The sequence below is a fragment of the Barbus barbus genome (assembly GCF_936440315.1).
Source record: "Barbus barbus genome assembly, chromosome: 2".
Taxonomy (NCBI): domain Eukaryota; kingdom Metazoa; phylum Chordata; class Actinopteri; order Cypriniformes; family Cyprinidae; genus Barbus; species Barbus barbus.
Genome location: NC_136730.1, coordinates 30,352,182 through 30,367,743, shown reverse-complemented (window position 1 = coordinate 30,367,743; position 15,562 = coordinate 30,352,182). Strand labels below are relative to the sequence as shown.

At 37.3% G+C, this 15,562-nt stretch overlaps 1 protein-coding gene across 1 annotated transcript in view; it reads left to right on the top strand.

Moving 5' to 3' along the window:
* The first annotated feature begins 2,215 nt into the window (after positions 1-2,215).
* Positions 2,216-15,562, top strand: part of LOC306884717 (very-long-chain 3-oxoacyl-CoA reductase-B-like) — a 33,374-nt gene continuing 20,027 nt past the window's right edge. The window contains exon 1 of the mRNA XM_079440851.1: positions 2,216-2,526. Within this exon, the coding sequence (XP_079296977.1) occupies positions 2,373-2,526 (154 nt within the window). The 5' untranslated portion in view covers positions 2,216-2,372. The remainder of the gene's footprint in view (positions 2,527-15,562) is intronic.

Sequence of the window (15,562 nt, the reverse complement as noted above, 5' to 3'; positions counted from 1 at the left end):
CCTAAAACATATTAACTGCTGAATTTTTGTTTTCATTAAACTTGATACTTTGACTGCTGAGTTATCTTCAAATGTAACCTCAAACACACACACACACACACACATGCATTGTGTTTACATGTTTTATGGGGACATTCCATAGGCGTAATGGTTTTTATACTGTACAAACTGTATATTCTTTTCCTTTCCCTTAACCCTACCCCCTAAACCTACCCCTCACATTTTCAGATTTTCAAAAAACTTCATTCTGTATGATTTATAAGACGTTTTCCTCATAGAGACCAAAAAATGGATTTTGGATAATTTTGGACCATCTTTATGTTTTTTTTTACCCATAATGTATGGTATAGCTACCTGAACCACACACACACACGCACACACACACACACACACACATACACTCAAGTTTTCTCTCACAAACTGCAGGAAGCTCTTGTGTGTTGTGGACATGTAAATCTGTACTCTAAAAAAGATGGTTCTTTAAAGGGTCTTTTCATGTAGTAAACGTTCTATTTAGGACCATATCATCATGAAGAACTCTTATGCTGAAATGGTTCTTTGTGCTGTCGTTTATCTTTTTTTTTTCAAATCTGTAACTGTCAAGGCCATCTCATTACTAAAGATAAACTGCTACTCATAATGATGGACATAAGGGCATCAATCATAGAGGATTGTGAAGATAGTTCACTGGAACATGATTGCATTGACTTCACTGCATTTATTTTGTGTTTTATTTCTCCATGTAATTATTCTTGTGTTGTTGTTATTGTTAGATCCCTGTCCTTTTTATTACAAATTCCCATGTCAAAAAAAAAAAAAAAAAAAAGGTAAAAGTATCTGACACGGCTTGCCATTTTTTAAAATGCAAAATGCTAACAGAGGCTATAAGGTATTATAAGACCAGGCAGACTGCCAGATAAAAACAATATTAAGAAATTATTATGTATACTTATACTTATAATTAAAACAACAACAAAATCTTAAGCCAAAGGTTCTTTCTAACACTATTAAGGTCTTATATAGCACTTTCAAAGCTGGTTATTTATGGAACCTTATAAAAAGTCTTCTATTTAGTTCTGATATAGTTACAAGCCGAACAACACTAAGATACCATTTAAAAACATTTTTCTTAAGAGTGTGTTTCTAAATATGGCATTTTAATCAAACATCTGTCGAATGTGTATAGGATGTACATTAGTTTTTTTTCCAGTAGTCTATCATGTGTCTGAAGAAGTAATGATACTGTATGCATGTATGTATGATAGGAATTGCAAACTTTAAACAACAACATGACATTTTCATCCCTTGCAGGACTGACATTTTCACTCATATTCAAAGGATAAAATTCTCAAAAAGGCACTGATATATTTAATGTCATGTTTTGCTCACTACAATATAATACAAATTTTGGATTATATGATATATCAAATAAGAAACAGCATTTGAAGTTAAAAACCTTTGTCAGTCCACCGCTGTTAGGCCTACTTTCATAATGAATTTAATTGTGTCATTTGTTTCAGTGTTTGTTCCTCTAAATGTGACCCTGGACCACAAAACCAGTCATGAGGGTCAAAGTTGAATAACCAGTCATTTTCCAAAGTTGAATAAATAAGCTTTCCGATGATCTATGGTTTGTTATGATAGCACAATATTTGGCCGAGATATAACTATTTGAAAATCTGGAATCTGAGGGTGCAAAAAAAAATCTAAATATTGAGAAAATTAAGTTCTTAGCAATGTATATTACTAATCAAAAAATATTTTTTGATATATTTACAGTAGGAAATTTACAAAATATCTTCATGGAACATGATCTTTACTTAATGTCCTAATGATTTTTGGCATAAAACAAAAATCAATAATTTTGACCCATGCAATGTATTTTTGGCTATTGCTACAAATATACCCCAGTGACTTAAGACTTAAGGTCACAAATGTTCCAGAAAAATAAAAAGGGACCATCTGACTCTTCACAGTGTCGTCTTGAATTCAGGCAGGTTTATTCATGTTTTATGTAATCGCATCACTCCGACCAAACTTTATTTTAAGCTCTCTCAGGGACCAAACATTTGAGACGTTTATATTTCTACAGTATCTCGATGTTTTAGCACACTTTGAATCTTCCGTCTTTCGCTGACAGGCACGACACGACGCGGTGACGCGCCGGTGAGCGAACAAACAGAGCTGACATCCAATCAGAAAGCAGTCTGCAGAAAACGCAGCAATACGTAATTAACGCGGAAGCGGATGTGCTTCAATCCTGCACACCACCGAGCCGACCGCGTGCAGCATCACATCAATCGGTATTTGCAGCAAACACTGTGAAAACAGTTGTGATCTTGCGTGTGTGAGGCACGTTTGACTGTGTTGTGATGGAGCTGCTGGCCGATGCGCTGTACTGGATCGGTGCTGTCACTGTGGCCTGGGTCTCGCTGAGCTCTCTGTGCTGTCTGCTCAGCGGGATTCGCGTGTGGATTGTGGGCAATGGAAATTTGATGCGGGCAACCAAACTCGGGAAATGGGCAGGTTGGTATACACACTGCAATGACAGATGTCGAGAACACTTTCATTATTATCAGGCAATTATCAGCCATCAGTTACTGTGCCATTATTGTAACATGATAGTCGTATGATGTTTCATTGTGAAGCACTTCATACAATATCTATCAAAATGAGGGCTGGAGCTAAACTTTTTTTTTTCTGTTTTGCTACACTTTTTTTAAAAAATTTTGACTTCTACCGAGACCGTCTAATCCGCTTGACGGATCCACCTTGCGATAATACAGTTTCCTCTGCTGCTTTGGTTGCTTCAGTGCAGTGCTGTGTCCCTTGTTGTTTGAATAGAGCTTGAATGGAGGGACTAGAACCAAGTATTGGGAACCTCTAGGAACTACTTGTGTAATTCAGAAATAAATGCAATCTTTAATGAGTTTACATTAATGTTACTTTGTGGATAAATATTTAGTGGTTAAATAAACTAAACAAAACAAAGCAAAACATGAAAGTAAAATTGAAAGTTTGTGTCAGTTCATTTTTTTAGTTTATATCTGGTTAAATCAGACCATACATTTGCATTTTCAAATTTTGGTCACAGTTTAGTTTGGGGCTCAGTTCTCACTATTAACCACCAACTATGACTTTTGCCTCAAACTCCTAATTTCCTGCTTATTAATAGTTAGTAAGGTGGTTTTTAAGTTTAGGTATTGGGTATGGATCTAAAGTACGGTCACAGTGAACAGCCAATATGTTAGTAAAAGGCATGCTAAAACTAGTTAAATTCATAGTGAGAATTGATCCTTAAACTAGATGGATAGATAGATAGATATAGAATATCCCTTTCTCCCGTATTAGCACCTTACTAACTATTAATAAGCACATGCTTGCCATGCCATTTCGTGGGGTCTTTAGTTTCTTGGGATATAGATTGTTAAAGATACAGAATCTCATAGAAGCACAAGGTCATAAAGTATTTCATGGCTCTGGGTCTTAACTGACGTGTCTATTAAATGGATGAAGGTGATGGTGACCAGTATGGAAGAGATCTGGAGTTAACCATTGTACACTCTGCCAATGACTTTTTAGTACAGGAGTGGGAGTGATACTTACACTGTAGTATTTTTACTTTATACATAGACCTGACTTTTGACCAAGGGCTTATCATACGTGGAGTTCCAAAAGTCCATCATTCTTTAGAGTTTAGACCAGTCACGCCATCAACATGCTTTGCTCTGGTTTTGACTTTAGCTCATGTCTAATCAAATGACTTCCTGGCTGTCATTAATTTTAAACTACTTTTAAATGGCAGGTGTCGATCCTCCAATAACAAGTACTGATCATGTCAGAGATTATCTGATCATCTGTGAAAATCTCTTGTGTATTTGTTACGGGTACTTAAATGCATTTACACTGAACAAAATTATAAACGCAACACTTTTCTTTTTGCCCCCATTTTTCATGAGCTGAACTCAAAGATCTAAGACTTTTTCCATGTACACAAAAGGCCTATTTCTCTCAAATATTGTTCACAAATCTGTCTAAATCTGTGTTAGTGAGCACTTCTCCTTTGCAGAGATAATCTATCCACCTCACAGGTGTGGCATATCAAGATGCTGATTAGACGGCACGATTATTGCACAGGTGTGCCTTAGGCTGGCCACAAAAAAAGGCCACTCTAAAATGTGCAGTTTTATCACACAGTACAATGCCACAGATGTGGCAAATTTTGAGGGAGTGTGCAATTGGCATGCTGACTGCAGGAATGTCCACCAGAGCTGTTGCTCGTGAATTGAATGTTCATTTCTCTACCATAAGCTGTCTCCAAAGGCATTTCAGAGAATTTGGCAGTATGTCCAACCGGCCTCACAACCGCAGACCACGTGTAACCACACCAGCCCAGGACCTCCACATCCAGCATCTTCACCTCCAAGATCGTCTGAGACCAGCCACCCGGACAGCTGCTGCAACAATCCGTTTGCATAACCAAAGAATTTCTGCACAAACTGTCAGAAACCGTCTCAGGGAAGCTCATCTGCATGCTCGTCGTCCTCATAGGGGTCCCGACCTGACTGCAGTTTGTCGTCGTAACCGACTTGAGTGGGCAAATGCTCACATTCGATGGCGTCTGGCACTTTGGAGAGGTGTTCTCTTCCCGGATGAATCCCGGTTTTCACTGTACAGGGCAGATGGCAGACAGCGTAGCGTGTATGGCGTTGTATAGTTGAGTGGTTTGCTGATGTCAACGCTGTGGATCGAGTGGCCCATGGTGGTGGTGGGGTTATGGTATGGGCAGGTATATGTTATGGACAACGAACACAGGTGCATTTTATTGATGGCATTTTTAACCTGTTAGCCTGCACCAGAGCGACCTCGCACTGAACGCTCTTTGTTTGCATGTGTCATTGTTTTCTAATAGAATAAATGAAACGGGACAAAGTTAATCTTGTCAAACTCTATATCATTCTGAGGGTCTAAGCCTCAAGCATCGACGACAGATCGCTGTTTTTCGATGGAAAGCTTATAAGGAATGAGTGGCACAAATTTGCTACATTTGTGTAAGCAGTACACATCCAAACACGCAGAGTAAAAAAGCCGTACGTACCTTTATCATTGTAATAACGAGCCACAAACGCGTCCACTGCTGAAATCCCAGTTTAGTTAGAGAGGTAAGGGTCCACAGAAAAACATCCCAGCGAGCACTTTTAGTCCAGCGAAACAATAACGTTGTAATAAGGATGAATATTCCTTTGTTTACGTTTCATTTCTTCAGAGAGTTATTGTTCGCGTCCGTTATGGAATAAATTACGCTCAAAAACAGCGTCTTGGTGGTAAAAAAACAAAACGATTTTGTAGAATACGGTCTTACAAACATAATGAGACCGTCTACGGAAAAAAAAGTCTCAGAAAAGCGGAATATAGATTATTTGAATTTGGCGCTCCCTCCTGCCGGCAGTGACGCTTCTGTGACGCACGCTGTCATCTGAGCGGGGCATAACTTAGCGATCTGCTTTATCCATAAAAAACTGTTTTTTTTTTCTTCTACATTTTTTATATGTGTGTGTGTGTATTGTGTGGGGAATGTGGCCGTGTCTGCATGATTATAATATGTATGGACGCACATCAGCGTGTTTATTAGCGACTCTATGACGGCTATCATTGTGATTCATTGATCAGCTATTATTGATTATATGGCCCATCTGTTTGATTATAATCTGAATGGAAGCACATCAGCGTGTGTTTACTGACTCTGACCATGTCTGGCAATATCACTTCACGTCTGGCAGTGATATTTATCATTGTAATAACGAATAACGAAGAATACTTCAGTATACATACTATATACAAAGCATTTTTTTCTATTTTTTTTCCTTTTTTATTACTCAAATAATTATTTTTGTATTTTTTAGTGCTCAAATAAATCTGTCTATTATTTTATAATTGAAAAACTATGCAGGAACATGTATAATGACTAAAATAGCTTGTATAATTCTGCAATCCATTTGGTGGTTATTTTTCCTCAAACAGGGGGGTGGGGGGGACTATAAATAGTTTCAGAAAAAATATTGCAGGAATCTCATTTTTCATGGTATCTTCTTCAAATTTGAAATATGAACTGATGAGACACATGGCTTTCGATCCATTACTTTTCTGGATTGCTCCAGGACTTATTTCATGTATTTGTATATGAAATAAAAAAACATTCAGTGTGGAAAAATATTTTTCAAGGCACGTCAGTGTCTATAACTTTTTATCTTTTTGAGCATTATCAACTCTGGATGATAGATAGTAAAGCCCAGAGTCTCTTCTTTCCAAAGATACCTAATTTGTTTGTGTAAGCACACTTTGTCACAAACTGTTACCATTTTAATTCAGGTAGGTTATTTTCACCTGCGAGGCCCTAAATGGGGTTGAAGGTTAAAGTGTTAAAGCACGGCGATACCGTGATGAGATACTGAGGCCCATTGTTGTGCCATTCATACATCACCATCACCTCATGTTGCAGCATGATAATGCATGGCCCCATGTTGCAAGAATCTGTACACAAGGGACATGTCACCCAATGAGCATGTTTGGGATGCTCTGGATCGGCGTATAAGACAGCGTATTCCAGTTCCTGTCAATATCCGGCAACTTCGCACAGCCATTGAAGAGGAGTGGACAACCTGATCAACTCTATGCGAAGATGTGTTGCACTGCGTGAGGAAAATGGTGGTCACACCATATACTGACTAGTTTTCGGACCCCCCCGGACCTCCCAATACAGTAAAACTGCACATTTTAGAGTGGCCTTTTATTGTGGCCAGCCTAAGGCACACCTGTGCAATAATCATGCTGTCTAATCAGCATCTTGATATGCCGTATCTGTGAGGTGAATGGATTATCTTGGCAAAGGAGAAGTGCTCACTAACACAGATTTAGACAGATTTGTGAACAATATTTGAGAGAAATAGGCCTTTTGTGTACATAGAAAGTCTTAGATCTTTGAGTTCAGCTCATGAAAAATGGGGGCAAAAACAAGTGTTGCGTTTATAATTTTGTTTAGTGTTGTTTTGACCAATATAAATCAGTGGTTCTCAATATTTTTGACTCCAAGGACCCCGCTACAGGGTCCAACACAACATTCCAAGAGTAACCTTTTTTTATTAAGAGAAACTGGTAATATTGATATTAATTTAATTAACCAAGATTCATTTTATGTTTCCAGAAGTTTCCTGAAGTATGTTGTTCAGGAAATCAAGTTGTTTTTCACTGCTAATTAGGGATGTGTGATATCGGAATGGGCCAATAAGGGCTTTAAATGTAAATATTGGCATCGGTCCGATATGAAAAATTATGCCGATATGTCTTGCCGATAAGAGGAATACGTTAACTCACATGTCCTCAGGGTGTGCTAGTGATTAGATCACGTCAGCAGTGTGGCTCATTCTTGAAGCAAAGTTTTGTCTGAATGATGATTAGATTCACTCTTTTGGATTACTGCATTTAATAGAGTTCCTTGTGTGATCGGGTAAACAGTAATAGCACTTGCATCGGCAGCAGCCCCCACGTCCTAATGCCCGTTCTATAAGGACTTTTAATCTGTAGTGGGCGCTGTTGGCCTACTTCTAATTAAATTAAAAGTAAAATAGCCTACACAAGTAACATTTAGACTGTTTCTGATGAAATAAAGCAGTAATTGATGTCATAAAATGAGTGTTTTTATATAAAGGTCAGAAGCTATAGCTTGCATAAAATCACAAACATGACACTTGTAAATTAAATATTTTTATATATACAGATTTATTCATTAATGTTTTATTTTTTAAAGAAATCACAAGCTCTAAAAGATTTTCAGAATTTTTATAACTCTTTTGCTTTAGACCATCTACAAATGTTAAATCTTATAAATAAAATAAAATGTTAGGGTTAACACTGCATCTTTCTGGGGAAAAAATGCAGCAATTGATATGTTTATTTATAGTTCTTTTCAAAGCTTCAGTGTGCTGTCAAAATACCTTCATTATGGTTTATTTAATTCTAACAAATAAGTTCTTGTTAAAAACTAACCAAAATTAAAAATATTTTGCTTATAATTTCTGCACAGGAGAGACTTGGTGTTTTTTACGAACAAAAAGGAAATATATCGGTATCGGCCAAAATAATTTGAAAAACATCAGTATAACGGATATCGAAAAAATCCAATATCGTGCTTCCCTACTGTTAATCTTTTAGGGTTCTGCAATCACTAAGTGATTTAAATCTAGGTATTATCAGGGACCATTTGTGAATGAATCATTCATGACTGGATTTGTGAACCAAATCCAACTCAAAAGAATGATTTAAAAAAAAAAACCCCACATTGATACTCCTCTTATGATTTAAACAAGGAGACCTTGGGAGGTTGTGAAGATATTTAATGAATAACCGCTTAAAGGGATCATCGGATGCCCATTTTCCGCAAGTTGATATGATTCTTTAGGGTCTTAATGAAAAGTCTATAACACATTTTCGTTAATTTCTCAATGGTAGTGCAAAACACCTATTTTAGCCTGTCAAAAACAGCTCTTTTCTCAGCAAGCCGTTTCAGTGCATTTCCCTTTAAATGTTAATGAGCTCTACTATCCCCGCCCCTCTCCCACCTTGGGGTGATGCGCAGTTCTCTGAGAGACTGTAAACTTTAGCCGCATTCATCGTGAAACTTTCTAACTAGCACATTATTAGGAAAGCGATTTTACAAAATTCATAAAAAAAACTACACTTACACTTCTTCTGTAAGTGAAGCTGTATCACGAATGATTCGTGCGAACATAGATGCATTTAGGTAGATCAGGTGACACATTCCCTTCAAAAACAAACATACTCCACTGCGTCTTCATTGGCTCAGATGTCGGGAGTAAATGACGACTGCTATGTTCATTATTACATCCAAAAACAGAACACCTCAATTGCTTGAGACATTCTTGTCTACTTCTGCTCCGGCATCGAAACAATGGCGGACTAATGACAGCTCACTCAGGGCAGGTGTAAAATCAACAATTGTGGGAGGGGCCTGGGTCTGTGTGATGTCATACAGCCAAGAGTCTCAGAATGGCTTGATTTGAAAAAGGGGATATTATTTATCTGGATAAAAAAAAAAAAAAAAAAAAACACTGGGTGGATTTTTATCATTATAAGGTGGATGTGTACAAACACTGCCAACAGACATTTCAGTTGTAACAACATGGAAAAGTGAATTTTGCATCTGATGACCCCTTTAAATTTAGCCTGCTACTTACACACAGCATCTAAAGCCATACCATAGCTTTGTGTCATTCGTTTTTCAGGTCAGGTCTTTTCAAAGAACTGCTTGATTAATTCAGCTCATGTTATTAGCAAAGGTTATCACTGAATAACAACTTAAATTTTGGTTTGTCCCTAATATAAAGCTGTTGTATCAGTTCAATATATTTGGTGTATAGTGCATAAATCATGTGAACTATGATCATCTTTTTTATAATGCATCTTTTTGAGCCTTGAAATCTTCACTTCCCATTAGTTATTCATTAGTTTTTGCATAGATTAAAGAAAGTCATTTCTTCAAAATGTCAGAAGGAATAATCGCTTGAAGGCATTTAGCAGACGCGCTTATATAACATAAGACAGAAATTTATAAGAAATATGCATAGAAAATAAATGTTTTAAAATTAAAATTTGTTGTCTTAAAGGGATAGTTTACCCTAAAATAAAAAAAAGCTCTAATTTGCTCTTAATTTACCCGCAGGTCATCCAAGATGTAGATGACTTTATATCTTCTGTACAACAGCGAAGAACAATTTTGAGATTATGGTGATTCATAAAATACAAGTCCACGGCTGCTATCGTTTTGAAAGTTATACAGGCAACAAAGAAATAATACCTGTGGCTCCTGGTGATCATCATTTTAACTTCTTAACGGGATAGTTCACCCAAAAATTTTAATTGTCATTTACTCACCCTCAAGTAGTTCCAAACCTGTATGAATGTCTATGATCTGCTGAACACAAAGGAAGATATTCTGAAGAATGTGGGAAACAGAGCAGTTCTGGGGCACCTTGACTTCCATAGTATTTTTTTTCCTACTATAGAAGTCAATGGTGCCCCAAAACAGCCTGGTTACAAACATTCTTCAAAATATCTTCCTTTGTGTTCGGCAGAACAAAGAAATTCATACAGGTTTGGAACTACTTGCGGGTGAGTAAATGATGACAGAATTTTAATTTTTGGGTGAACTATCCCTTTAAGAAATTAAAATGATTGGTTTCTGCAAGAAACTGAACATTATTTACAGCATTATTACCTGTAATCCATAGTCTTAGGGAAATGGTCTGGAGTGATATCCGGTTCATTTAAGAAAATTGTTTTTTTGATCTGGTTCTTTTAATGAACTAGTTGCACCAGCTCACCAGTCCAGCACTGATCTAAGTAACAGGAGGGGGCAATTAATTTTTCATGTAGGGCCAGGCAGGTTTGGACAGCTTTTTTCACTTAATAAATGAAATCATTTAAAAACTGCATTTGTTTTTACTTTCATTATCTTTGTGTAATATAAAAATTAGTTTGATCTGAATCTAAGTGTGACAAATATGCAAAAAAAAAAAAATCAGGAAGGGGCAAAAAAAAGTTTTCATTGCACTGTAAAAAGTTGAGTTGACTGATTTGTTTTTTAATTTTAGACGTGTAAAAAATCACATCAGTAATGCTTATTGCGTGCTTACGAAAGGACTTGGTGAACTGGTTGTTTAGACTTTCCTGTTTTCCTGAGGCTATGGATTATATAGGTAGTAGGTATGGGTTTTAGGTAATAATGTTGTAAATAATGGTCAGTTTCTTGCACTGACCAATCGTTTTGCTTCATAAGACCTCTTCAATATATGTTCAGGAGCCATGGCTGGTCATTTTGTGTTGCCTCGTATGCTTTTTTGACTTCCAAAGTCACGGTTGCTGTGGACTTGAATTTTTAGAATCACCAAAGACCATGGTTTCAGCTAAAATCCTTTTTTTCTGTTCTACTGAAGAAAAAAATCACCTCCTTGGATGGCCAGAGGGTAAATAAATTTACAGCAAATTTAAATTTTTGGTGAACTCTTAAATATCAGGTAATAATTTCTTGATATTAATGCCATTGTCTTCATTTCTCTGCCATTATTATTTGAATGTCTGTTAGTAGCTACTTTGGTGAATAAAGGCATTTGCTGTTTTGATATAATTGGTTGACTGAACAAGAGCTGCAGTTGGACATTTGAGTTCTCGTGTGTATTTACATCTCTCATGAAGAGCACCCTCTGTAATGTGCCTCATCTTCTTGTTTAGCATATTATCTCCCTCCATTTAACCATCTCTTTTACCGTCATTCCCTCCTCTTTCTCATGGAACAATGTGCACTGTTTCCTCTGCATCCTTTCTTTCTCTCAACTTCTCTGGTGCTTTTTCACTTTTTTGTTTTTTTTAATCAACTAGTCAGTTGAAAGTTATACTTTATTTATATATATACAGTGGGAAAAAAATATTTGATCCTCTGCTGATTTTGTATGTTTGCCCACTGACAAAGAAATGATCAGTCTATAATTCTAATGGTAGGTTTATTTTAACAGTGAGACAGAATAACAAAAAAAAAACAAATTCCAGAAAAACGCAATAATTATTTGACCCATTTGCAAAACATGGCTTAGTACTTGGTGGCAAACCCCTTGTTGGCAATCACAGAGGTCAGACATTTCTTGTAGTTGGCCACCAGGTTTGCACACATCTCAGAAGGGATTTTGTCCCACTCCTCTTTGCAGATCCTCTCCAAGTCATTAAGGTTTCGAGGCTGACATTTGCCAACTCAAACCTTCAGCTCTCTCCACAGATTTTCTATGAGATTAAGGTCTGGAGACTGGCTAGGCCACTCCAGGACCTTAATGTGCTTCTTGAGCCACTCCTTTGTTGACTTGGCCGTGTGTTTTGGGTCATTGTCGTGCTGTAATACCCATCCACGACCCATTTTCAATGCCTTTGCAGGCTTCAATGTCCTGACCCTGACAGTAGGATTTCAGTCCTTCACAGCATAGTGTTACCAATTGTTTTCTTGGTGACTATGATCCCAGCTTCCTTGAAATCATTGACAAGATCCTCCCCTGTAGTTCTGGGCTGATTCTTCACCGTTCTCATGATCATTGAAACTCCACGAGGTGAGATCTTGCATGGAGCTCCAGTCCGAGGGAGATTGACAGTTTGCGAACAATCGCACCAACTGTTGTCTCCTTCTCACCAAACTTGGCGATGGCCTTGTGTAGGTCTACAATCTTGTCCCTGACATCCTTGGACAGCTCTTTGGTCTTGACCATGGTGGAGAGTTTAGAATCTGATTGATTGCTTCTGTGGACAGGTATCTTTTATACAGGCAACAAGCTGAGATTAGGAGCACTATTTAAGAGACTGCTCCTAATCTCAACTCCTTACCTGTATAAAAGACACCTGGGAGCCAGAAATTTTGCTAATTGATAGGGGATCAAATACTTATTTGACTCATTAAAATGCAAATCAATTTATAACTTTTTTGAAATGCCTTTTTTCTGGATTTTTTTTGTTGTTCTGTCTCTCACTGTTCAAATAAACCTACCATTTAAAGACTGATTATTTCTTTGTCAGTGGGTAAACGTATATGTATGTGTGTGTGTCTATATATACATATATTTATTAGTGCTGTCAATCGATTAAAAAATGTAATCGCGTTAATCACAGTCCCTGGACAAATTTAAAATACTAGGATTTACCTGTAAATGTGTTGAAATAAAGGAATGCATGACAAACTAGTTTAAGGAAACAAAACCTTTCACATCTCCTCCAGGTATGAGACATATTCCTTGTTTTTCTTTTGTTTTAGCCATTATACTGACAATAAAACGTTTACCAAGCCACATGGCTTCAATCCCAGTACACATTTACCCAACTATTATCAAAAGTATTTCTAAATGCAAAACATTTTCTTGCGGCATTACATGAAATATTATGATCAAATGCATTAAGAAGAACTGGACCTGTTCTGCAGGTGCATTAGAGCTAACATTAGCATCATGCTACATAAGACAATTTATGAGATTAATAGTACACTTTTACTCAGAACTCACTTTAAACCACCATCGAGTGTTTGTAATAACTTCCTTTTGCGATCACATGTGTATAGGCTACACTTTGGGCGGCTCTGTCATTTTTCCCGCGACTGTATTTTCAAAATAGTCTAATTGTGCGGAAAACCGCGACCCTGGCAACACTGGTTCGCTGTTCCATTACCTTGTAATCTCAAACGATTAATCGCATCCAAAATAAAGGTTTTTGCTTACATACTATAGGTACAGTGCCCTCTAAAAGTATTGGAACAGTTAAGTCAAAATTGCTTTGTTGGCTGTGGAGTCAAGACATTTACAAATATGATTAAAAGATAAATATGAGACAAAACTACAGAATGTCACATTTTATTATTGGGTGATTCAACCCATAGATGTTTTACCAGCTAAGAAGTTCAGCACTTTTAGAGTTTAATCCCTCTATCTGATGTGAGCATAAGTATTGGGACAGTTGCCTCACAGGTCATTCTAAGTGATCAGCTGTGTCCTGTTGCATTAATTCTTCAGATATTAAATGCAGGGAATGTGTCGTATCAGTTATATCCATTACTTCTGTATTCTGAATCTTGCATTCGATGATGACACACACAAACCAGGATGAAGATGAGGGAGCTGACTCTGAGAGAAAGGCAAGCAATTTTTGAATGCTAAAAGAAAAGAGGAAGTCAATTAGAGCTATAGCAAAAACAAAGGGCATGGAGAAATCGAGAGTTTGGAAACCACCAGCGACACCAGCAACCAACAACTACCTGATCGGCTGAGAAAACAACAGTAGTTGATGACCGACAAATCATAAAAGTTGTGAAAATGAACCCTAAAAGACGTGTCTGTAAAATCACCAACAACTTCCAGAAAGCTGGGGTGATGCTCTGACAATCTACTGTCCTCAGGAGACTTTGACACAGAATTACAGATGCTACACAGCAAGATGCAAACCTCTGACCAGCACCAAAAATAGAAAGGCAAGATTATAATTAGCAAAAAAGCACAAAGGTGAGCCAGAAGAGTTTTGAGAACTGTGTTTATGGACCGATGAGACAAAGATGAACCTTTATCTAAGTGATGGGAAAGCAAAAATGTGGAGAAAAAAAGGGAACTGCAAATGATCCCAAGCATACAGCCTCATCTATAAAGCATGGTGGAGGTGGTGTCATGGCATGGGCATGCATGGCTGTCTCTGGAACAGGCCCTCTCAACTTTACTGATGACTTAATGTATGATGACAGAAGCAGAATGAATTTTGGAAGGGTACAAAACCATCATGCCTACTAATATTCAAGAAAATGCCACCAGATTCATTGGGAAGTGCTTCATATTGCATCAGGACAATGACCCCAAAACACCCTGCCAGTTCAGTCAAGGAATTTATAAGGGCAAATAAAAAGAAAGTCTTAGATTGTCCAAGTCAATCTCCAGATTTGAATCCGACTGAACATGAATTTCACCAGCTGAAGAGGAGAGCAAAGGCAGAAACGCCCCAAAACAAGCAACAACTGGAATTGGCTGCATTAAAGGCTGGGAAAAGTATTTCAAAGGATGAGACCAAGAGTCTGGTGATGTCTGCGGGTCACAGACTCACTGCTGTGATTGTGCACAAGGAATCTGCAACTAAATAATAGCTTTTAAGCTTTTATATCTGCCTTATGTTCAACTGTCGTCTTTTAATCATATTTCCAAATGTCTTGACTCCACAGCCAACAGAGCAATTTTGTCTTTACTGTTCCAACACTTATGGAGGGCACTGAATGTGTACTCTATTTATTTATGTATATACAGTCATGGCCAAAAATATCGGCACCCTTGGTAAATATGATCAAAGAAGACTGTGAAAATTAATCTTCATTGTTAATCCTTTTGATCTTTTATTTAAAAAATTCACAATCTAACCTTTTCATTGGATAAGAATTTAAAATGGGGGAAATCTCATTATGAAATAAATGTTTTTCTCTAATACACATTGGCCACAATTAATGGCACCCTTTTATTCAGTACTTTTTGAAACCTCCATTTGCCAGTTTAACAGCTCTAAATATTCTCCTATAATGCCTGATGAAGTTAGAGAACACCTGACAAGAGATCAGAGACCATTCCTTCATCCAGAATCATTCCAGATCCTTCAGATTCACAGCTCCATGATGGTGCTTCTCCTCTTCAGTTCACCCCACTCATTTTCTACAGGGTTCAGGTCAGAGGAATGGCCATAGCAGAATCTTGGGTTTGTGCCCAGTGATCCATTTTTGTGTTGTTTTTGAGGTTTGTGTTTAGATTATTGTACGTTTGGAAGATCCAAACATGGCCCATTATAAGATTTATAACCGAGTCAGTCACTTATGGATTTATTTTATTTGATAGAATCCATAATGCCATGTGTCTAAACAAGATGCCCAGGACCAATACAGCAGTATGTTTCATTGTACACATGGGGTACTTTTTATCCTTTATCCTTTTCCAATCTTTTGGCC